General features: G+C 45.9%; 1 protein-coding gene across 4 annotated transcripts in view; it reads right to left on the reverse strand.

Moving 5' to 3' along the window:
• The window catches only part of HAGH (hydroxyacylglutathione hydrolase), a 408,719-nt gene that overhangs the window by 191,340 nt on the left and 192,175 nt on the right, over positions 1 to 25,204 (reverse strand). For all 4 annotated transcript variants that reach the window (XM_078664886.1, XM_078664885.1, XM_078664887.1 and 1 more), the window contains exon 4: positions 22,049 to 22,166. In XM_078664886.1, the coding sequence (XP_078521012.1) occupies positions 22,049 to 22,166 (118 nt within the window). The remainder of the gene's footprint in view (positions 1 to 22,048; positions 22,167 to 25,204) is intronic.

The following is a 25,204-nucleotide window of genomic DNA, read 5'->3' on the forward strand; positions in this document are numbered from 1 at the left end:
GCAAACAAAGCAGCTGAGGATGATACTGTGCTTGTAGAATGAGCTTTAGGCTTGATAGTAAGTTGTTTGCCTACTTAAGTGTGGCATAAAACAATGGCGGCCAAAATCCACCTGGCAATAGTTGCTTCAGTCACGGCAGCACCTGATCTTTGTAAACTATAGGAGACCGAAAAGCTGATCAGATTTTCGAATGTGCTTTGTACGTTGCAAATAAAACTTAAGACATCTCTTGATATCTAAAATACTAAGAGCTTTTTCAGCCGGAGAAGAAGAATTCTAAGAATAACCGGTTTAATAAGGTGGAAAGTAGAAGGTACCTTCGGAATTAATGCTGGGTTCGTTTTAAGCAGGACATAGTCATTAGTGAAACGAAGATAGGGTTCCTTAATCGTAAACACTTGTATTTTGCTGACCCTCCTGGCGGATGTAAGAGCCAACAGTAATGCAACTTTCCAGGAAATAAACTTGAGCTCAGTCCTGTGTGTAGACTCAAAAGGTGACTTCATAAGTGTGCAAGACATATATTAAGGCTCCATTCAGGAGGAGGAACTCGAATAACAGGAAAAACCCTAAACAACCCTTTCATGAATTGTTTCACCAAACAACATGAACAAAGAGAAGGACCGTTGGAGGAACGTCTGTAACTGGAAATGGCAGCAAGTTGTACATTAATAGCAGTCTACATGAGTTCTGATTTAGCCAGGGAAAGAAGGAAGGGCAAACTGTTCTCTGGAGGAGAATCAAACGGATGCAGATTATTCTGAAGGCACCTTGAACAGAAGCGATCCATTTTAAACTGGAGGTCTTAATAGTGGACACTGCTCTTGTTCTAGATAGAATGTCCTTACAATCCGGAGGCAGATCTAGAGCCTTGAATTTATTGAATTCAGGGGCCATGCATGCAGTTGGAGCGATGTGGGACGTGAATGGAGAATCTGACCTTTGCTCATTGTCAGCAGCGTTGACTTTAGTGGAAGGCGATAAGGTCTGCACTCAGAGCAGGAGAAGCTCCGTGAACCAATGTTGGCGAGGGAAACGTGGGGCAATGAGAATCAGACGACATGGCTCTTTTCATTTTCATTAGTAGCCTCACTATCAAAGGGTATGGGGGAAAAGCGTACGCGAAGATCCCCGACAATCTTATTAGAAACACATTTCTGGTTCCCAGCGGGTGAAGAACTGGCATTTTCGATTCAGTTCCCACTCGTGGCAGGAGTTGGAAGATCTGCTAGACTGTTGCTCACACCTGGGAGAAGTTCTACTTTGTTGGAGGTGTGGTGCGAAAGAATCCATTTCCAGATTTCCTGCGCTTCAAGAGATAGATTGTGTAAACGTGCACCTCCTTGTTTGTTGAGGTAATGCATGCATGTAGTATTGTTCGTTCGTATAAGAACTGAAGAGCATTGTATCCTTGAGAGGAAAGCCGGTAAGGCTAGGAAAATGGCCCGCAACTCCAGAAAGTGGATGTGCATTTTTGCAAGCGATTTGCATCACTTGCTTCTTATTCGAAGACCCTAAAGATGGACTCCCCGTCCCTTTAGAGAGGAGTCTGTGGTAAGGATGAAATCCGTTAGCAGGGAATGAAAAGTTAGGCCTGTCAAGAGATTCTTGGAGAATTGCCACCAAAGAAGGGCTTTTTCCATGGTTGGAGTTATCCGAACTAGGCTGTCGAACAATCCGATTAGCTGGAGCCATTGCTGGTCTAGCTGCTCCTGTAAGGTTCTCATTTTAAGACGTGCGTGAGGTACCGACAAAACTGCCGAAGACATCATGCCAACCAGAGATTTTATTAGGCGTACAGTAGCAAACTCTCTTCCGGCTAGATTTGTAGCTAAAGAGATGAGATTTGTTTGTCTTTCTGCAGACAAGAATGCCCTGTCGTTCATGGTATCCAGAGTTGCTCCCAGAAAGATAATTTTTTTGAGACGGTTGTAGAACAGACTTTTGATAACGAGGCGACAGCCCCAGGGAGCGAAACATCCATAAGCAGATCGAAGTTGCCTTTGAGGCCTGCTGATAAGACAGTGCCTTTACTACCCAGTCGTCAAGATAAGGGAACAGTTGAAGACCTTGAAGTCTGAGACGAGCAGCAACTGAAGCTAGGCAATTGGTGAACACTCGTGGGGCTGAGCGGAGACCAAATGGGAGGACTTTGAATTGAAAATGAGCACTTGCTACAGTGAAACGAAGGAATTTTCAATGCCTGGGATGTATTGGAAAATGGAAATATGCATCTTGTAAATCTAGAGTTGTCATGAAATCCACATGATTGAGAAGTTGAAGTATCTCCTATAGAGTGACCATGCGGAAAGATTTTTGCTGAAGATACTTGTTTAGATTTCTCAGGTCCAGAATGGGTCTCCATTCCCACAACTTTTTCTTTATTAGAAAGAAGCGGGAATAATAACCTTTTCCCCTCTGAGAATGAGAAACTTTTTCTATGGCCCCTTTCTGAAGCATAACGTATGCTTCCTTTCTTAACAACTGGAGATGAGATAGAAGCCATCTTGGAGGTGGATGAGAAGGTGGAACTGTCACAAATTCTAAAGAATCGCCATACTTTATAATGTCTAGGACCCATGTGTCCTTTGTAATTTGACTCCACTGATCGAAATGCAAGGAAACATGAGTTGGATTGATGTTGGTCATGGATGGAGTCATAGCAGGTGCCGGGATGTTGTCACTATTTTCTAGTATTGTCTCTAGATTGGGTAGCTTGTTTCCTCCTCGGCTGTTGTCTGGAATACACAGCGGATGGTGGTGTTCAATATAACTGTTGCTGCGGATACCCATAGCGGTAAGATTGATATGATTGTGGCTGGTATTTCTGGTAATTTCAACGAAAGGAAAAAGATACTCTCCCACACGTTCCACGAAAGGGTGTTTTCCTATATTGGAGTGTCCCTAAAGATTTAGCAGTAGCAGTATCAGTATCCGCTTTAATAGCCTGTAATGCCTCATCAATTTGCTTCCCAAAAAAGTGCATCGCCATCAAACAGCAGGTCCAGATCTTGCTCTGCACCTCAGGGCGGAAAGTGGTAGATTTTAACGAACCCGGACGATGGAGAACTGCCGTTCCAGCCAACTGTCTAAAAGCAAGAGAAGCCATGTCCATGGATACATCAATAATCTCAGAGGCTGATCTTTCACCTTCAAGAAGAATCTTTCGTGCCTCCTGCTTATCATCATCTGGTAAATATTCAAGATAAGGTGCAACATCCAATCACACCTGGCAGTCATATCGTCCTAAAATTACCAGGGAATTGGCAACACACACCGACGCATCTGCAATTGTGGTAAACCTTTTCCCAATATTGTCCAAGCGTCGCCCATCTTTATCAGGAGGAGCAGTAATAGGCACTGAAGGGTTTCTTGATCTTCGTTGTGCAGCCTGAGCAATTATAAATCCGGCCTCGGATGGCCCACTAAGCAGGCTGGTGTATCATCAGGGGCCTTATATTTTTTATCAATTCTGGGAAGCACTGCTGGAACTGAATATGGTGCATTTATCATTTTAATTCCTTTCTCCCAAATATAATCAATAATAGGAATTGCACGTACTGTTTTCCTGGCCTGACCTTAAAAATCATAACAATCAGTTGACAAGCATAGGCAAATGAAAACGATTTGCTGCTCTTTCCATCACAACAAAAAAACACAAATGCCCACACTCTCTTTGTTTATGATACAATTATTATATAGACCAAATGAAAAAATTCATTACATCTGGTTGGGTACTTTTATTTATACCCGTCACTAATATTTTTTTAGCAAAACTTTTTTGGAAACTTTCTTTTTTGGCAAAAGAAGAATACATATATACAAAACCACATAAATCACTTATTTACACATATATAACCATTACATTTTGGACAAAGCAAATATTACGAAAATTACAAATAAAGCAGAAAACATCCAAATGACAATAGACATTACAATTTCCGTTTTTCACTATTTCCAAATCAATTCTTATTCAAAAATCATACAAAGCAACGTCAAATGACAAGAGCAACGAAACATATGCCTATTTTTTTATGACACCTGATGTGATATTTAGCTCTTGTAGATGTAGATTGGCATTGTGAAGGACTGTGCGCCGGGCTGAACATCCCCTCATCAGCCGATTCTTCTAAAAACTGACTAGGAGGCAAAGGTGAAATATGAGAGGGATCATGAAAAAAAACCTCTCCACGACGGCATCATAGACAAGATTCTCGAGGACAAAACAGGTGTTATTTGTAAGGTGGAAGATCTCTTTAATTGAGACGTCAACGAAGCCTTCATCGGCGGCGAAGCAGGCACCGTCGACGTAGAGAAGACGGTGGTCAGCGACAGTCTTGTCATTGTGGGTGCAGTCAACGGAGCCGTCACTGTTGATGAAGAAGTTGTTGTCGACTAAGTAGTTGTCGTCGATGGCGGGGGCACCGTCGATGAGAGCGATGTGGATGGTGGAGGCGCAGTGGTCGGTAAAGGGGCAGTCGACGGTGGAGGTGTCGATGATAGTAGTGTAGTCAACTGTGTAGGCGCCAAAGAGATTAGCGCCAACTGTGGATTAGATGTCGTTGACGATGACAAAACTTCTGTTGGCTTATTCTTAGTCAACAAAGCCTCCTTAGATGATGTAAGTATTGCCGACGACTTAAGTAATGAATTCCAACAGCGCTTTAACAGCCGACAAGGTCTTTTTCGATGATTACTTTAAAGTCTCTTCTGAGTGAGTGCTTACATGTTTAAAAGCAGTTTTTATGGCAGATTTATCCTCAGAAGGGAATGTTCGCTTCGCTTTCTTTGAGGCATAAAGGGTCTTTTTTGATACTTTTTTATGTCCCTCAGGGGATTCCAAATATCTAGCCCTCTTTTTGAAAGTTCAAAGGATGTCTAAGAACTGAAACTGCCTTCCTCATCAGAGAACACAGAAGATTTAGATTTGAGTCTTTCTAACCAAGTAAGCAGCCTAACTTCTCTCTTTTAAAGTCTTCGTTAAGAAAGATCTGCAAATCCTACAGTCTTTGACCTTATGAAAAGAGAATAAGCAGTAAATAAAATCCTTGTGGGGATCCTCAACATACTGCATTTTCTTACCACATGACCCACAATGTCTTGCAGAGTCCTTTCTCTGAACAATCTGATATTTTGAAATCCAAATATCCAAGATGAAGAGAAAAACTGATCAGAGCTCAGGGAGACTCCCGGTCACGATGACGTGCGGTGGAAAATCTGAGGGTCTTGCATCTCTGTGGAGTGTTTTAGAGGGTGCTGACATCTAATTGGTTGTGTTTTAACTTTGGTTTGTTTTACAAAAGGATATGGATGGGCTAATGCAGTGACTGTATAATGCATAATAGCCTATGGTAAAATTAATTACTGCTATTATAAATTTACCGTGAGACTCCCACCTCGACTGCGGAGATAATTCACACATGTGAATCTATGAAAGATCCAATACTGGATAATACTTTCTTCTACATTGCAATACATCTTATTTATCAATCCTGTGATCTAGGGGGGACAACTGAATTTGGACAAAATACTAAATAGAGTTTCCCAGACAACGGGGTCGAATGCTTTCTCTGCATCTAGTAGAAGCACCAAAGTTGATATATCATTAATTGCAAAATAGTCCAAGGCTTCCGCCAGATAATGTGTATTTGTCCCTAACTGTTGCCCGGCTATAAAACCATTCTAATCTAAATGGATTAACCCTGAATCTATTAGATTACATCTATTATCCAATAACTTTGCGATTATTTCATAATCAGCATTTAGTAATGTAATTGGGCAATCTGAGTTTGAATCCTCAGCATCTTTACCTTTCTTTAGGAAGCTCACCACATTCCCCTTAAAAAAAATGAAGATGGTATAGAACCCCCTTGTAACAATGTATTGGCGACCAGTAAAAAGTAGTCAGCTAAAACATCTACAAAGGATCCAAACTAATTCCACCAGGAATCCATCTGGCCCACAGGCTTACAATTCAGGAGATACATAATAACCTCAATCAGTTCTTCTCTAGAGAAGGGTCGAGAGACGTTAACCCCCTCTTCTCTAGTTAACATTGGAATATTACAATCCTCTGAAAACATTACCTGAGAGTCTATATCTGCCATCTGTTTTTGTGTGTAGATCCGTTTATAGTAATCAAGCATGATCTCCCACCTTCTCCGGTTCCTTACTCCTAACTCCAGAGGCTGGAAATTTCAGGGCATTAATCCTATTCTTTTTTTTTTTTTTTTTAAAGACCTTTATTACAGTATTTCACAGTACACGGCTTCCAGCCTACAACCCATCGGGCCGGCCGCAACGTCACTTCAGGTTACGCAGTAATTCCTTGATAACACAGCCCCCTTGCCGTCAACCCGGGGGTACGGCGGCGTTATAAAGTGCATGTGGTTCACATTTAGGAGGCAGATCAATGAAGGTCCGATTTTCATCTTTGTATCTGTAAGCATATTATAAGTTTCAGTCTTTTTTAGGTAACAAGAGAAACAAACTAAGAACAAACCCCCCCTAACACGGTCATCAAGTTACAGCACAATCGAGTCTACTGCTGTCCCGGTGATGCATGACAGCCCAGCGTGTTCCAAGAGTCTAGAGACACTTAGAAGTGAAAGTTATTCTATGTCCTCTGAGCTAGCCTGTGTGGTATGTGGAGGTTCGCAGATGTTCCCCCTGTATTCATTCCAGCTGGTCCATATTCCCACCCATTTCCGAGGACACCCTCTCGCTACATACACAGACTTTTCCTGCAGCATACACCAGTCCATGTCACATTGCCAATCTGTCAGTTTTGGTGGATTAGGGTTACCCCACAGTCTAGCAATGTTCCTTTTTGCCACCATCTGTCCAAGCGTCACCCACGTTTTCCCTTTTGATGTCAGGTCTGTGGGCTCCCAGATATTAAGGAGACATCTCTTGGCCTCTGGTCGAAGCTCCACCTCCCACACCTCCTGCATACACTGCACCACCCTTCTCCAGTACCTTTGGGCAACCCCATAGTATATGGAAAAAGGTACCTATTCCGCCACAGCCCCTCCTGCAGAGCCCCTCACCGCCCCTCCCCATCATTTGTAGTCTAGTACATGAAATATATATTCTATGTAGGATCTTCAGTTGGATCATTCGCAGTCGGGCTGATATCGCCACCTCTCGTGGGGAGGCAAGTGCATACATCCATTCTTCTTCATCTATTTCCAACCCGTCGGCGACCCATTTCTCTTTGAGGGGAAGGAGCATGTCTGGGGGGTTATTGATTAATTTTTTATAGGTGAGTGAGATGGCGTGTTCTGTCATGTGCCCATCTAGTATCCTGTCTTCGAGCAGTGAGATTTGTGGTAGTTGAGTCTCTGGTGGAATATTCGCCTGTAGGGAGTGTCGCACCTGCATGTATCTGAAATATTCAGTGCGTGCCAGCTCATACGTGTCTTGTAAGTGGGCGAATGTGTGGATCCCTTTAGGGCCCCAGATATCTTTGATTTGGAAGATTCCGATCAGGTCCCAGTTCCGGAACCCCTTAGTGTGGCCAAGGTTACCCAGTTTTTCGGAGGCCCAAAGTGGCGTGGCCATTGTGAGGACGTCCGACCATCAGAGTTTCTTCTGCGCTATATGCCATATCTGTACGGAGTGTTATGTAGGCCCGGTGAGTCGGTGTATGCCCGGTTTTGAGTAGAGTGCAATCTCATAGTTCCTCCCGGGGAGCAGCCATCTATCCATCCCGTAGGCGGGGTCGTTACCGTCACCGTATGTCCCCTGATTGATCGCTGAGAGGTGGGCCGCCCAGTAGTACTTACGGATGTCTGGGAGGGCTATGCCACCGTCATACCACCCCAGTGTGAGTTTTCTCAGTGCAATTCGAGGCGTTCCGGCCCACAGGAGCTCGCGCTGCGCCGCCTCAATTGCCGTAAAGTAAGTGTTGGGTACCAGGTCTGGATAGTTCTGTAGGGCATAGATAAACCGTGGCAGCGCCATCATTTTAAATAAGGCTGCTCGGCCCAGCAAGGATAACGGAAGGTGCTGCCAGGATTTGGCCTCACTTTGAAGCCGGCTTAGTGGTGGTTTAAGGTTTCGGTCATACATGAGAGCCTTATTTGTGGTAATGAACACTCCCAGGTATCTGAACCCGTCCTCTGCCACTGTGAGGGGGCACGTGGCGGGAAGCCTAGGGGGGTCACCGCGAATGACGTACAGGTATGATTTGCTCCAATTGACGCGAAAGCCGAAGTTAGGTACGAAGCTCGCAAAAATGTCAAGTGCCGCCAGTATCGACCTTTGCGGCTTGGAGAGGTACAGGAGGATATCGTCGGCGTAGAGTGATATTTTGTCTTCCCATCCTTCCGCCCATACTATACCTTTCAAGTAAACATCCTGCCTGATCCAGGCGGCGAGCGGTTCAAGGGAAAGGGCGAATAGGAGGGGAGAGAGGGGGCAGCCCTGTCTAGTCCCTCTCCCTAGGGCAAAAACCTCAGATACCTTGTTGTTCACCAGAACCTGTGCCAGCGGTTCCGTATAGAGAAGACGAACCCAAGTTATAAACTGAGGTCCAAAACCCAGTTTACGTAGGACTGCGAACATGTAGGGCCATTCTAAGGTGTCGAATGCCATGGTGGCGTCTAGGGAGACTACCACCGCGTCTTCTTGTAGCCTATGACGCTGCCCCAGTACCCCATTTAATCGTCGAATGTTAAGTGCTGTATTGCGGTGGGGCATGAACCCTGATTGGTCAGGGTGGACCAGTGTAGTCAGTACCGGTTGGAGCCTATTGGCAAGTGTTTTCGCTAGTATTTTTGGCTCCGCATTAAGTAGCGAGATTGGTCTACAGGAGGCGCAGGAGTCTGTAGGTTTTCCCTCTTTAGGTATTGCCACTATGGTCGCTATGCGTTGGTCTCGGGGCAGTACGCCCGTCTCCCTGCTTCTTTCAAACATGAGTTTGAGGTGTTTACTGAGAACATCTGGTTTGAGCTTGTAGAGCTCTATTGGGAGGCCATTGGGTCCTAGGGCTTTGCCTGGGCGTAGTTCTACTATAGCACGCTGTAGTTCGGCCTCCGTTAGCGGGCCATCAAGGGCTTCCCGATCATTATCTGATAGGAAAGGCAATCGGATATCCGTAAGGAGGGCTACTGAGTCCTCCTCTTGTCGGTCCGACTCTCGACTGTAAACCTGTTTGTAGTGTCTCGCAAATTCCTCTACTATCTCACGGGGCTCAGTAACCACAGTCCCCGCTGCCGTGCGTATTTCCGGCACCACCTTCCTGGCCTGCTGCTTCTTATCGAGCCATGCTATGAGTTTTCCAGCTTTGTCGCCCTGATCGTATAGCCTACACCCATCTTGTGCCTAGCCAGCGTTTGGGCCTCTTGAGTCACCAGTTCTCTATACTCTGCTACCTTAATCTGCAGTTTGTGTCGCACCTCCTTGGCCTCCCCGTCCAGCGCCTCCCTCTCAAGTTCCTTTGAGATCTGCCTCAGCTGACGTGACCCGGCATCGTTTTTCTTTCCGTTTGCCTGAGATAGCTGATAACGCCTCCCCTCTGACCACTGTTTTAAAGGCCTCCCATAGGGTGACGGGGGAGTCCACTGATCCAACGTTATCGTCGAAGTACTGGGTAATGGAATTGGACACCTTCCTATTAGTGTCTTTATTTTTGAGATGCCAGGCGTGGATTGGCGCCACGCAACCCTCACGTCTGGTGCCAAACGTTATGTGCGTAAAAACCGGCGAGTGGTCTGAAATGCCCCGAGTGAGGTGTGTTGCTTCTTGTACTGTAGTGTCGTGATGCAGCAATGTAAGGATGTAGTCGAGGCGTGAGAATGAGTGGTGTGGCCCAGAGAAGAATGTGAAGTGGGTATCTGTGGGATGGAGCAGGCGCCATACGTCCGTGAGCCCGAAGGCCTCGAGAACGTCTGCCAGCCATTTCTGCCCCTAAGGCAGCTCTCTGGGGGGCCTTCTGTCAAGGGTCCCTGACACCACTGCGTTCAAGTCCCCTCCCAGAACCAACTGACCGTCGGGGAGGGAGAGTATTAACTTGCCCAAGTCTGTGTAAGCCCGAGTTTGGAGGCCAGGCGGAACATAGATGGAGAGCAGGTTTAGTGTGTAGCCCTCCCATCTTCCAGATATCACTACAAAACGGCACTGCGGGTCAGATTCAGTTCGGTCTATGTGAAGGGGCAGTGAGCGACGCAGCAGGATCCCCACCCCCCTCGAGCCGGAGGTGAAGCCGGAGATAGCTGCGAGAGTGTAGCCCCATCTATTGAGGGCCTGACATGTGTTCCCCATAAGGTGTGTTTCTTGCAGCAGGACTACGTCAGGCTGGTGCCGTTTAATGAACTGTAGGACTATGGTGCGTTTAAGTCTGTCCCCCAACCCGTTAACATTCCAGCTCAGAATTTTTAGACTCTTCTCCCATCTCTTAGCCATATCCGTTGCTTTGTGAGGTGGCCTGTCTCAGCACCCCGGAACCATCGCCGACTCCATGAACACTCGTTCTACATGACCGTAATACTTTCCCAACTCCCCCTCCCTCCCTGGTTCCCACCCAACCGTCATATTCGATGCGATCATTCCTAGGTATTCCTGACATTCGGCACCCCCCCCCCCTCAACAACTGTGTGTCGCATCCCCTCCCTCCTCTGCAATAAACAAGCCCCCCCTCCCTGCTCCCTGCTCTGTGGGTTCAAAACTACCCACCACCCCAATTAGCAGAGCGCCTGTCGCCCAACCTGCCCCGGGGAGTAGACCCCCTCCGAGGAAACTCTACTTGGGAACAACGTGGGCCAGCCCCGTTCCGGCCGCCCGGCCCGTAGTTCCCCAAAAAGTTAGACCCCACAGGTCAAAGGTGCATCTATTAAACAGTTAGCAGGTTCTCAGAGACCCTGAGCCGGCATGTATGTTACCCCTCCGGAACAGCTCAGTTTTACATTTGGCGCACTTTATACATTACTGTTCGATGGCTTCAGATGCGAATGTTCGTACCCTTATCGCGCTGTGTTGTCCCTGGCTGAGTCCCAGCATGGACTATTAGACCTTGAACGCCAGGAACATTGGCTTTGCTCGTCTCCTTTCGTTCTTCCCTTCGCCGACTCTGGGGAGTGAGCCTCGGTTTCCCGCCATTGTCCGCCATCTTGCTTCGCTTGGACCTCCAGCTCCCTTGTGTCCAGCCATTCCTTTACGGCTGCTGGCGAGGTAAAGAAGTGGGATTTACCCCCCCCGAGATGACTTTCAGTTTCGCCGGGAAAAACATCATGTACCGAATTCCGCGTTCTCGGTGCGTCGCCTTAACCCCTTGGAATGAGCGTCTCTCATGTTGGACCTGGAGCGTGAAGTCCGGGAAGAAGCGAACTGTAGCCCCCTCAAATTGTAGATCGCCCTGTTGTCTCGCGGCCTGGAGGATTGCGTCACGATCTCGGTAGTTAAGTATTTTTGCGATAATTGTTCTTGGGGGGGCCCCGGGTTTGGGTTTCGGAATAGGAGCTCTGTGGGCCCGTTCGATGGTGAAGATCTTTGATAGTCTCTTGGGCTTCAAGTGGCGGAGGATCAGATCTTCCAGGAAGAGCTCCATACAGTCCCCCTCAAGTCCTTCCGCTACACCCACCACGCGTATGTTGCTCCTTCGGGCCCTCCCTTCCTGGTCCTCGAGCCGCAAGGCCATTTGCCTGTGTTGGTGGACGAGCTCGTTCACTCTGCCCTCAAGCCGCTTCTCAGATGCCTGCAGTGCCTTAATGTCCACTTCGTTGGATTTGGACCGGTCCGTGGTTTTCCCCAGGTCGGCGTGGAGTAGATTAACCTCAATAGTGATTTTGTCCATTTTGGCCTCAAGGCTGGTGCCAAGGGTCTGGTTTGCAGCCATTATGGAGGTCAGGGAGGGTTCCGCCTGATCTTTGCCATCTTTTGCCGCGCCACCGGGCTGTGGCTGTGGTCTGGGCACTGCATAGTTGTCCAGTTTATTAGTTTGGGTCACTAGCCCCCCTTTGGGCCGCATGGTGGATCGGGTGCTCCTAAGACCGGATCTAACTTCACCCGCACCCGTCTGTGAGAGTCCGCGCCGACTCTGGCCTCCCCGTGCCGTCCGGGCCGCCGCAGCCAGAGCCAACTGTCTTCCCCAGGGTCACACTTAGGGTTGAGGCCCGCCAGAGGAGTTCCCGCGGTGGTTGCCGTAGTGTATCAGCGGCGCACTGGGTCTTCGACCGCCACTCACGTCCGCTGGTCCCTTGCTTCAGTAGTGGGCCTTTTATTTCCCCCAAACCACCGCTGTCGCAGTGCTTGGGTGCTCTCAAGGCCGCACAGCCAACCCACCTCGGGGGGACGTCGCAACGCAGCCCGGTCCTTCTTCGCGCCCACGCGACTGTTGCTGGGGAAGATGGTCACTCACCCCCGCTGTCCCGCTGGGAAGTCGTCGGGTCACAGCTGTTCATGTGGGTCTGCAGGCCCTCCGCAGGTGTCCTCGCCAGCGGCCTGTACCGCTACTTCTGTGTTCCGGCCTTGGTCCTTCCAGCATCGTTGAAGTGGCCACGCCCTCCGCCGAGTTCGCGCCACACCAGCCGCGTTGCGTTGCAGGCCTCAGACCGGGGCCTCGAGTGATGCGGCCGGCGGCTCCGGGGCTCCAGGCATCTGCCGCCGGTCAGCCGCCGCAAACTTCAATCACGGTGTGGTGGCTCCCGTGGGTCTCCGGACTCCGCTCCAACGCGACGAGTCAGCACTATGCCTGAGGGAGCTGGGGCATCTAGGGCAAAGTCTCCCAGCTAGGATATTCGGCCGGATTTGCAGGGGACAGCAACGGTCCCGACGGAGCTCGGGCTCTAGGCGGCCATTTTCGACGGCGCCTGGCCACGCCCCCATCAATCCTATTCTTGGTAGCTTGTTCACGTGCCTACTAGGCTATGAACCTCCCAGTAAAATTGCTCTCCTCAAACTTTTTGCAAATAGGCCTGACTTAAAACTTCACATTTTGCATAACATGCAAAACCTGTCTAGCATTAACAAATTCTTTTTCATTAGACTTGGATGAATTTCTCAGAAGTCTATCATAGCTTTGCTGTACGTTTCGTTCTAAAATTAGCTTTATTTTAGCTTTTCTACTACTTTTTGCATCCTTACCGATCATCCTCCTTCAGAGCATCCCATACTATACTTGGTGAAGCTGTCCATTGGTTAATTGTAAAAAATCCCTTTATTTCCTATTTAAAAATTTGCACCCACCCTTCCTCCTGTATGTATTGTTTATTGAAAACCCAGCATCTAGGACGGTTCGAGGGTTTTCCCAAAACTATCTCAAGAATGACCAATGCATGGTCTGGGAAACCATTAGGTAAAATGTTTTACATTTTAAAGTTCAGGGCTTTTGAAATTAAAATAAAAAATCTATGGGCGAAGACCTACGGAATCTCCCTGAAAAGAAGGTCTATGTAATGTTTGTAGAGAAAGCCGCCCTCCAAGGATCCATCAATCCAAGTGTTTTCTGATAATTTCGAATTGCTTTCAAAGTTTTTGGTTTTGTCGGCTTTTTTAAAATTAACAGAAGAGCCAATTTTCAAATTCTGCAACACATTGAAATCCCCCCCAGATCATCACTTCGCCCTAATTTTCTAATAACCGTAAACAATTCCTTATAGGACGTAGCATTGTCTTCGAGTGGGGCACAAAAGCAAACAAACATGAGTGGTCTTGACCACACAATGCTGCTCACCCAGCACCAACAACCGCTTTTATCACTAGCACTATTTACTACTTCGGCCCCCAGCCCTTGTGCCAAAAAAATAGCGGTGCCCCCATGAGTCGCCTGAGCAGAAGAAAACCCTCCATATGCTGCACAGTTTTTAAACATTGTTAATTCTGACAACATTCCAACCAGAATGGGGGGTCTCCTGGACTGAAATCACTGCTGGGTTCTCAGCTAAAAATCAAGTTTATATTGCCCGTAATCCATATTATTATTAGGTCCATTAGCACTGAAGGAGACTACTTTAAAAATATTATTCATTATCAATTTGTTTTGTCAAGATACGCCTTACGTACAACAATTATACTTTTACTAACCTCCATCCAGTACATACAAATCTGGTTTACCAAAACTATATAGCTGCACTTTCCCAGAGGTAAATCCTTGAACCCCAGCCTTGTTCTGCCGTAGGCTAATGGGAAAATTAACTCAAATGGTTGGTCCTCCCTTCATGTAGGATTAACATTCTACACCTCTACTCTTGGTGCATGAAGTAACCAGCTGCAAATTTGGATCCTTTTTAGCAAGCTTTTCCCCTACACCTCCACCAAACCTCCCGCCACTAACCCCCCCAACCCCTTCCCCTAAGCTGCAGTGAGTAGTTTGCCATCCCACTCACACCGACATGCTTACCTTCCCCAAAACCTGGCACCCTTGTGCCAAGATCTGTCGGCCTACCCTTCCATCCCCTACCTCTTCAGGACGCTACACAAAAAAAGGAATAACACATGGTGCATATCTGGTAGAGACTCTACCTAGCTGCAGATTCTTTACAGCCCCATGCCATGCCATGCCAGAAGCGCAGAGCCATGAATGTATAGCATATAATCAAAATTGTTAAGTACCATTCAAGGACTGACGTCAGCATGCCTGGATGGCCCCTATCTAGGCTACGCGACGTCCTAACTGACGCTGCAGACTTCATGCTGAGACCTGGTTCTACGGAGAGGAGGGTGGATGCATGTGAATCTATGAAAGATACCAATACTGGATAACTGTAGTTACAGGTAAGTAACTTGTTTTCTTCTAGTATTGGGGTATCGTTCATAGATTCACATGCCGGAATCAGAATAGCAAGCAGTACCAAAATTGTACTGTCATTTGTGGATGGCGGGAGACATACCATTTAACACTCCCAATATAAAGCCACCATTTTGAAACATTGGAATGATAAAGCATAAAAGCAATAACCATACAGTGGATATCCGCATGAGAAACAAAAAAATTGAGAAACATAAGAGAATGAACAGTGTAATTAGTGAAACAGTAAAGAAAACTAATAATAGACAAGCGTTAAAGAAATGTAAAGAATCTGACCTTATTGAAAGAGATGGCGTAACACAGCTTGTCCAACCGCTGCATCCTCCTTTTGTGCAGATTGGAGGCAGTAGTGTCTTGTGAACGTGTGGACATTCTTCCATGTCGCAGCACGGCATATCTTGTCCAATGTAACTCCAGCAAACAAAGCTGTAGATGCTGCAACAGTTCCGGTGGAGTGTGCTTTAGCTTTTCTCCTGAGAGGTTCGTTTGCTTTTTCATGGCAGAAGTGAATAGCCGATGCAACCTATCTGGCTATTGTAGCCTTTGTTACAGCAGTTCCTTTTTTCCTTGACCATAGGCCACCAACAGTTGATCTGTTTTCCTAATATCCTTTGTCCTTTGAAGATAGAACTTCAAACATCGTTTTACATCTAATGAATGTAATGTCCTCTCAGCTGGAGTAGATGGATTCGGGAATAAAGTTTGCAGTCTTACTGATTCGTTCAACTGAAATTGTCTAGGTACCTTTGGAATGAACTTAGGATTCGTCCGCAGGATCACATAGTTCTGTGTAAAACGCAAGAATGGTCCTTTGATCGTGAAAGCCTGAATCTCACTAACCCTTCTAGCAGAGGTGAGAGGCAGTAAGAGGGCTACTTTCCATGTGAGATATTTGAGATCTGCTTTATGGATCAGTTCAAATGGTTGTCTCATAAGCTGTGCTAATATCACATTGAGTTCCCACTCCGAAGGAGGCGAAAGCACAGGAGGGAAAGTGCGAAAAAGTCCTTTCATGAATTGTTTTACAAGAGAACACGAACATAAAGAAGGAAGCTGCAGAGATTTCCTGTATCTGGAAATAGCAGCCAGGTGAACCTTGACTGACTAGAAAGTGATTCCAGACTTGGCCAGAGAGAGGTAAAATCTGCTCAGCAGGAGCTTGAATTGGATGAATTGTATTGGTTTCACACCAATAACAGAATCGTTTCCCTTTTAAACAATATGATTTGATAGTGCTTTCAGTAGCAATAAAGATGCCTTTAAATCTTGCTATCTTGTCACATTTCCTCTGCTTTCAGAGGTAGAGGTCAAGTGTCAGTTTGTATTCCTACTCGCCAGAAAGGGCGAGTAGGACCTAAAAATAGCTGGTCCTGAATTAATCTGACTCGCAAATGCGAGCGGTCGAGTGAATTTTTCGAATGCAGCAGCGTCGACCTGCAGCGTGAACGCGGAGGATAAAGCCCTTGTGGGGATATTTTTTCTCCGCTCTCCCCGTGCCAAGGTTTTGGGGGTTGGTTTTCTCTGAATGTGCCCCAGAGACGGTAAAGATGGTACTGACCTCAATCGGCTCCCGCGCCCCTCACTCCTACCGTGCTGGGCTGGAGCTGCCCTGGAGATTAGTCGCGGCCGAAGTGCGGCGGCTCGCGGTCTTCTCCGTGGGCTTTCCCGGGGTAGGTCGAGCAGCACCAGCACTAGTAGCAATCCTGGAATCGGCGCCTTCTTTTTGCCGGCAGCTGCGGCCACCTCGGAAGCACATATCGATTCTGCTGAATGGGACACCACTGAAGCTGTATTGCACCTACTAAAGAGCGGTAAGAGCGTGCTTGCCTCAAAGCAGGGGAATTTTAACTCTGGGGTGCCCAGAAAAGCAGTTGGAACTTCTGTCTTGGAGTCTAGTGAGGTCATGAGCAAGAAAGGGGGGTAGGAAGAGGGGGAAGCTGACTAAGGACATTAAGGACAGTTCTGTATCTCAGAGAACTACTCGTGCCCAGGCCCGGTGGGAAAATACTGAGGCCCCAATCAGTATATTAGATTGTTCCAGGCACAACGCTCGTCAGAAGGAGGACTCTGACCTTGACTCCGATTCTGACCTGGGACAGGGCAAAGCCTCACAGAGAAATCTAGGGAAGGTGAGTGCTGTGAGGGGGACTAAGAAGAAAGCTGTGCTGAAAAATAGTATTGCTCGGCCTTGAGACGTAAATTCTGGCCAAACATCAAGCCAGAGTAGTTAGGGATGGGTTTCCCAAGGGAGGGAGGTGGGCTATGGGGGTGAAAGGGTAAAAATTCCTCATTTGTCGGCGCTCGTTGGGTATCAGGTGCTTTTTAGATTTATGCAGGATGATTTTCAGTGGATCCAGCAGCTTTTTGGGGCCAAGATAGGACTAGATTCAGGGTATGGTACGAGGCTCTTAGAGGCGGGGATGGTGGGGGAAGATATAGTTCCATGACTTCGCTCCAGTGTCTGTCCTGGAATGTCAATGGCCTGCGCGTAAAGGGTAGAGGGGATAGAATATTTCAATATTTGAGAGACTCCCCGGCGCAGGTCATTGCTATCCAGGAAAACGCATCTCCTTAAATCTGAGACTACCGCCCTATTAAAAAACTAGAGATGGATTGATAATTTCATTTGTACAGACCAAACAGTAAATATTAGAGGGATACTGTTTATATTTAAAAGGCCAGCCAAGGCACACATTTTGGAATGCAGGGAAGACCGAAGTGGTAGATGGCTTATATTGAGAGTGTTTCTCCAGGGGGGATGTTTATCTCCCTGGTTGGTTATTATGGCCCAAATCAGGACGATCCGTCATATTTGGACACTATTCGTTCTCAACTTTTAGTTGTCTCGGATCCTGTAATTTGGGTTGGAGACATTAATATTGTGTTAGACTCTGTTAGATAAATCCCCAAATTCAAGAGCTATAGTTCCCTCCAAGTCGCGACAACTACTTTTAACAACGATGGTGCAGCTCGGGCTATCCGACTTATGGAGAGAACGGGCTGGGGAAAAACTAGGGGTATCATTTATAAACTTAAAATATAAACACAAGTCCAGAATAGACTATGCTCTGTTCAGTTACACCCTCAGAGACTCAGTTCAAGATATTGTCTATCTCACCTCTCCGACCACTCTGCAATCTCTTTTAGGTTGAAACCTATACAGCAACATCCTCATACTTCCTGGTCTTTTGATCATACTATCCTGTTAGAGGATGATGAAATCAGTTTCCTCCGTATCGAGACTAAGTATTTTCTCGAGATTAATTTGCATTCGACTAAGGCTTCCATTGTCTGGGATGCTTTGAAAGCTTTCTGGCGAGACTCCATTACAAATAGAGCCTCCTATAGAAAGAAGAAATTTAGAGATGCCATCAAGGGTTTAGAAGGAGAGATGAAAATCATCAAGCAGAAAATAGGTACTCACAGGGAACTCAGTGAGGATCGGAAAAGATTAGACTCTCTTAAAAAACAACTTGAATCTACTCTCCAAGAAAGAATCGCCCGTAGATGGGAAGTGAGTAAAATCCCCTATTTCGAATTTGGAGAGGCAGCTGGCAAGTTACTTGCCTGGAAAATAAAATCTGACCAGATCCGAAACTATATAAGTAAGATCGTGGTAGAGGGTGAGACCTCTCCCCGACTATCTAATTTGAACATCGGTAAGGCATTTCGGGATTTCTTCCAAAAGATATATAAGGAAGATATCAATTTCAAATGACCAGAAGTTAGGATTGGAGCTTGAGATCACTGAGGAGGAAGTCAGTAAGGCTATTTCCCAGTCCAAACGAGGGAAGACCACTGGCCCTGATGGGTTACCAGGAGAGTTGTACCATCTACTTAAGGAGGATATTATTCCTACTTTGGTGAGAGTCTTCAATAATATACTCATTAGGGGCGATGACCCCCCCAGCTCATGGAATGAGGCCACAGTAGTGTTGATCCTTAAACCCGGTAAAGATCCGACTGATTGCGGGTCGTATCGCCCTATCTCACTCCTCAACAGCGATTATAAAATCTTTGCTTCCATCTTGTCAAATATGTTCGGGAGTGTTGCTGTTACCATTATTCACCCGGATCAAAAGGGTTTCATCAAAGGGCGTCAAATAGCGGATCTTACATATGATCTGGTCGGCGCTATTGACATGGCATCCACATTCGCACTTCCGCTGGCTGTTCTAACCCTTGATGCAACCAAAGCCTTTGACAGGGTTAATTGGGCGTACCTGTCTGAGGTTATGGCGAAATTCAATTTGGGAAATAGATTCTGCCAAGCCATTGAACTTTTGTACAAGGACCCGACTGCCAGATTATTTGTAAACAGCTCTCTGACAGATATATTTAACATCACAAGGGGTACTAGGCAGGGCTGCCCGCTTTCCCCCCTCCTTTTTAATCTTTTCATTGAGCCATTTGCACAGGTTCTTAGGGAAGAGCTTAACATCGGTCCTTTTAAATTCGGAGGATGGGAAAAGCGGGTGGCTTTATATGCGGATGATATCCTCAATTTGACGGCTGAGCCCGATTTAGCCTTCCTAACAGTTATCAACCGGGCGGTGGAATTTGGTAAAATCTCAGGCTATGAAATAAACGCCAATAAAACTGAAATCATGGCTTGGAACATTCCCAATTCACAACTTAGTATAGGATCCTCTTTGCGATACTTGGGGATAAGAATTACGCAAGAGGTTGGCAAGATCCCTGAACATAATTTAGATCGGGTGTTCAGGGAGTCAAAAACAGATGAAATCTTGGGCTCTTCTCCCTTTGTCCATTCTGGGGAGGATCAATATAGTAAAGATGTCCATTCTGCCTAAACTAAGATTCCTCTTTAATTCTATCCCCTTGGCTTTTTACACCAAGCAGATAGAGAAATGCCAACGGGAATTAAACCCTTTCATCTGGAAATTTAAAGCGACCCGGCTAGCGTGGAAAAAGCTCAGGAGGAGGAGGGAAAAAGGGAGGTTTGGCTCTTCCGGACCTACAATACTATGCATGGGCCTTTCAACTCACGCATTCAAGAATGCTCCTAAAGGTGCCCACCAATACATCAGGTGGAGAACTGTTTCGGGCCATGTTAAAGGGAGAAGGCCTGCAGGAGGAAGGATTTTTGTTTAAATTTGGAGACCAAAAATGTTTTTTTTAAATTAAATTAAAAAATACTTTACTCGTTATCCAGAAGTTGGGTAACTATAAGAAGGAAAGTAGGGCTTAGCTACTTCTCAAATTGTGCACCAATATGGGACTCCCCAGGTACACCACCATGTTTTCAGGATAATTTGATCATTCCGGTGAGGGATTCGGGCATTTAGAAGTGGGAAGATCTGTTGGGAGGGCGCTCTATCTTGTCCTGGGAAGATCTACGGGGACTAGTGGGCCCAGGACTTTCCAGATTCAAAAATATTCAGATGAAGAGTTAGGCGCAGGCACAGTCCAGGAAGGATACACTTCTGGGAAAGGATAGTAATATCGAGGAACTTCTTGTGGCGAGGCCTGGGGGTAGGAAGGAGGTTGCATTTTGGTACTGGGCAATTGAGGAGGAGGCAGATGGCGACTTCAAACTTGCCGATGAGCTATGGGGAGATCAGTTACATTCTCAGTGTATGCAGATCTGGATGGAGTCATTTAGTTTATTGCATAAAATAGTAAAACCTGCCTGGCTGAAACGAAACCATCTTTTCACAGTACACAGGGCGTACTTTTCTCCTTTAAAACTATCAAAATTTCAGCCTGGGAAAGCATGCAATAAATGTGGCCTCCCAGAAGCATCGGATGTTCACGTGTTCAAGGATTGCCCAGTAATCAGCCTCTCCTGGGACAAGGTGAAGAAAACTTTGGATTTCATCTTGAAGATCTCAGTGTCTATTACTCTTCCTTCAATCATCTTCGGCCTCGATGACAACGTTACGGGCCAAGCCAGATCTTTACGCAATCCGTATGGCCAGAAGAGAAATATGTAAATTCTGGGTAGACCGTGCTGCTCCGCCCCACTCAGGCTGGCTGACTTCGCTTTATGAGGTATCTAGGATGGATCTGGTTAGATCCTGCAGTATGAGAAAGCGTGCATTTTGGGATCTCCTGGTATGTTTGAAGTAGGATGTCAGGGTTTTTTTGTTTTTTTTTTCCCCCCGGGTCCTATGATTATGCCTGTTTCCAGCTTCATGGGCCAGTTCCTCAGGTCTCCTCGCAAACAGTATGGCCCGATAGGCTGTAAAATACCTTGGTGGAGTAAAAGGTTTCTACCCTCTCTCTCTGGATGCTCCTTCCGCCGTTTATCCGATCGTGTCTTGGTCTGGATTAACAACCATACGAAAATCCCTGAACATGTTCAGGAAAAGATACGCATGGTGGTTGGCGATTTTCCTAAGAGGGCTAAGGCAAATGAGGACAAAAAAAAGAGTGAAAAAGACATAGAAGCCCTTTCCTCGTTTTAGTGACTCCCCACCAGTCCTTGCTTGTAATTTAGCTCTTGCGCTCTCCCCTTGCTACTTTTGCCACTGCTCTCACCATGTCGTGGTGCCTTTTATGGAGTCTTCTTTGTGAAAGCCCAATGGAAGGTTAAAGTCCTGATCAAGTTGTGATTCCAGGCATGGATGGTGATGTGGCAAATTATGGAGCCCTTACCAGATTTTGGGCTTTTCCTCTCAATCACGACCAGAACTGGCCTACATACATCGTGTTCAGTCCACTCCAAGAAGTGTGGACCCGAAGTAAAGGAGAATCAAGCTGCACTGCCTGTGGCAACCTTCGCTTCCCATCCACACATGGTTAGCAACTCACAAGAGCATACACATTTTCTAGACATGAATAATCTCTAAATTATAGGGTAGGTTTATCATTTAGCAATTCTTTCTCTATAACTTTCTACTTTTTTTTATTTTTAACAGCTCCCAGAAATGTTCTACTCCAGTGACTATTGGTATGGACAAGAGATCTTAATGAAACGTCTGGATTAAAATGATTGCACTGGATATAGTACAAGCCTGCAAAAGTCTTGCACAACTGTACAAGAAAGCACAACTGTACAAGAAATGCTGAAAACATGATCAGTGACTTGTGGTCACAGGAAATACCACATCATTCCCACATGGGGGAGAACAGTAACCAGCTAATTTAATTAGGGTACAGCCAGACAGTTGTGTACAACTGCCATGAGATAAAAATGAGTAATATTCTTGTACAAAATGCATTTGCAACAGAAGCTGTGTATATGGAAAATTCTACATAGACATGAACTATTAGGAGTATTCAATACGAGTGATCTAGAGGCACCTGGAAATTCTGCACAGCAGTTATTGGACTTACCTGCAAAGTAGTGAGATGAGAAACTTTCTGGTTCAGAGCTCCTACTCTGCTGTCTCCGCCATACACTTTTAATCCAGAAACCAGCTTCACAAGCTTCTCGTTCCCTCCAGCATGGTCCCTGCAATGTCAAATGGTAATATATTGTAGGCCACTAGACAACATGGATGATGCAAGCCCAATAGACATAGAACTCCATGAGCACTTCATATTTTTGAGTACAGAAGCGGGATTCTGTATTAAGATCACAGGTAGGATATGTGTATCAAGTCGTAGCGGGTGTCAGTGGATGAAATAATGTGGAGTATTCTGTGTTTTCATGCCATATTGTCTCTTACTGCTAGATCACACATTGTGCACACAATATGGGGTGTTGTGGCACCACACGGATAACGGAGGAAGAAGCACCCTACAAATGTACTTTCCACCTGTCACCTTCTCACCACTCTTCTAACTATCCCTAGACACAATAATTCCCATATTTATTCATCAGGGCTATGCAGGTATATATCTTCATGTTAGCACCATTGTCACCTCTATAATAGGTAAAACAATGTTTCACTTCCAGGCTCCCTCCATGACATAGGAGATGCAGCAGATTGCTATCATAAGTGTGCTTTTTCTTTGCCTCTGCTGCAGCTTCTACTAGGCAGCAACCCATACTACCTTACTCACTGTGTGATACAAAAGGAATTCTAAAGCATGTGCAGTGGTTTCACCCTGTGACACCCATTATGACTCCTTTTCAATAGCTTGCATCGTCATACAGAACTTCCTAGGTACAAGGACCAAACACCAGAAAATCCTTAAATTGGCAAGTAAGCATAACAACGAGATACCTTAAAATTGGTGGTATAATCAAAATAGGATATGTGAGGTAATGACTGGCTTCCAAGATGGTGGACATTTGGGAACCTATGCTACACAGCTTCCGCCCAGACGACTAAGGCGACTGATGCGCCTAGTGCCTAGGTGACACTCATTTAACATGAAGGGGATCACATGCAGAGCCATCTCATCGCACTGGACTGATGGTGAGATGGAGCAGATGATTCCAACCTGAGACCACCAAATTTGCAGCTGCCAAAACACAAATTAGGAGCAGATGTGTGGGGCGCTGGAGGACTAGCTGGATCTGAGGCAGCCGCAAACACTGAATGCTACAGACTGGTCCTTCACAGATGCATGGTGAGGAGCTCCATGCCATGAGTGTCCTTTGCCAGCTAGGAAGTGATAGGGAGAAGAAACTGGTGGTGGTGCTCAACAACAGCGAACTTTCAATCAGGTTGGAGAAACAGCAGGCTTACATGCAGCATGGGATGGAGCCGGTAAGAGGGCTGCAATGCTCTGGCCCTAAGCACTGACAGAAAGAAAGCATCCAAGCACACCCACAAAAAGAGACATGCAGCCATTGTACTCCTGGACTAATAAGGAGATATCCATACACCTGTATATATGGTATGATTGGTCACACTTTGTAAACATTGCATCGGGTGTCACAGCTCAAGCTAAGGAGAGATCCTGTTGACAGGTACATCCTTGACCACTTTTCATAGTCAGAAGAAAAGGATGAATTTAAGGTAAATACCCAAAAAGTGGTCCCTTTGGGAGGGAACCAACCACAATCACGTAAGCACATAAATTACTTGCTATGTGAGTAGAAGTACATTACAATAAGGCTTATATTTTGCAAATAAACTTTCCAAGAGGGAAGAGAGAACCTATGTGTATGGCAACCCCCAGAGCCATAGGTTTGCGCAGTTTAGGTAATCCTTCTATAAAATATAGTTACTCGGGTATCCTACTCGAAATTGGCTTAGGAAAATCTACACGAAAAGAGACAAAACCTTTTGTACATTAAGTAAGGACTGCAAATGGTCGTCTTGCTCGGATATCCAACCACCCTGAAAGGAGGTATTCCCTGACTGTAGAACGGGTAGGGGTGATTCTGGCACTGAACCATGGAAGGCTGAAGCGAATGTCTAGAGTGGACAGCACTTTAATAATCACTATGCTTGGTACTGCAAATATGCACTTGCCATGCACTGGAAAAGAATTCGCAGTTCACAGGTTTCACAATGAATTCAGAGGTTGTAGCAGATATTACTGAATAAAATAATTTATTGTGGTTTGTCCAAAAAGTGTGCTAAACATCTGGCGGAGACTTACTTATCTATAGTGGAAAAACACATTTAGTGCCTGCGGTTTTAGAGCCCTGCTGCTATTTTCGTGAACATTAATGAGAGACTGGCAATTGTGAAAGACGTATGGTGAAAGAGCCTAAGTGGGGAAGAGCACTCCATCTATTGGTTGCTTCCTCTTTGCCAAAGAGTAAATGAGGGAAGGTGTGGATAAAGGGCTGTGAGCATAACCTTCTTCAATGTTCATTTTCATTATAAAATCAAAGAAAGGTTAGATACAAAATAAAACTTAGTTGTGGGTATAACGTTGTAGTGATAGCAGAAGCCTTTTTCTTTTAGAACATTTTGTTTAATAAGTTGAACATTAATAATGTGTGCACGTAACATTACATTAAATACACTGACTCGCATTCAAAAGCTTAACCCTGCATAAGAAGTTGCAGTCTTTGCTTGCTGCGCTAGTTAGGTAATCAAGGGGGAGCCTATGCTCCGTCAACAGTGCCTTCCTTGACACCTTGGTCACCAAAAATAAATGTGGTGACGGATGGGTTTTTATTGATAGTAGACTTATGTGTGATGGCTAGTTCGTCAATGTGATCTTGGCTCCTTCAGTAGACATCAACGATAAATTGTACTTCGATAGTGGGACTGTTGTTGGCGATGAACCTTTAGGTGACAACATCGTCTAAGATGTACTCAAAGATGGTGTCTTTGTTGACTGACTATCTCCTAAGGGAGTGTGATACACTCGTGGATAGTGGAGACATACATTTTGTGTTTATTTTTCAGCTTTTTCTTAGATGGTGAGTCTCTTTAGTTTGCAGGTGCACCCTCACAATTACCAGAAGTATGTCACTTCAGGGGAGGGACAGAGTATCTCTTGGTGGTGGCACACAGGGCTCTGAGGAAGCTCCAGAATCGGTATCTTTCCATGCATGTGTTCCAACTTGAGCTTTTAGATTTCAAAGCACTTTTTTCGGATGATGACCCTATTGACTCAGCATTTAGAAAACGCAAC

This window comes from Lissotriton helveticus, chromosome 10 (genome assembly GCF_964261635.1).
Source record: "Lissotriton helveticus chromosome 10, aLisHel1.1, whole genome shotgun sequence".
Lineage (NCBI taxonomy): Eukaryota > Metazoa > Chordata > Amphibia > Caudata > Salamandridae > Lissotriton > Lissotriton helveticus.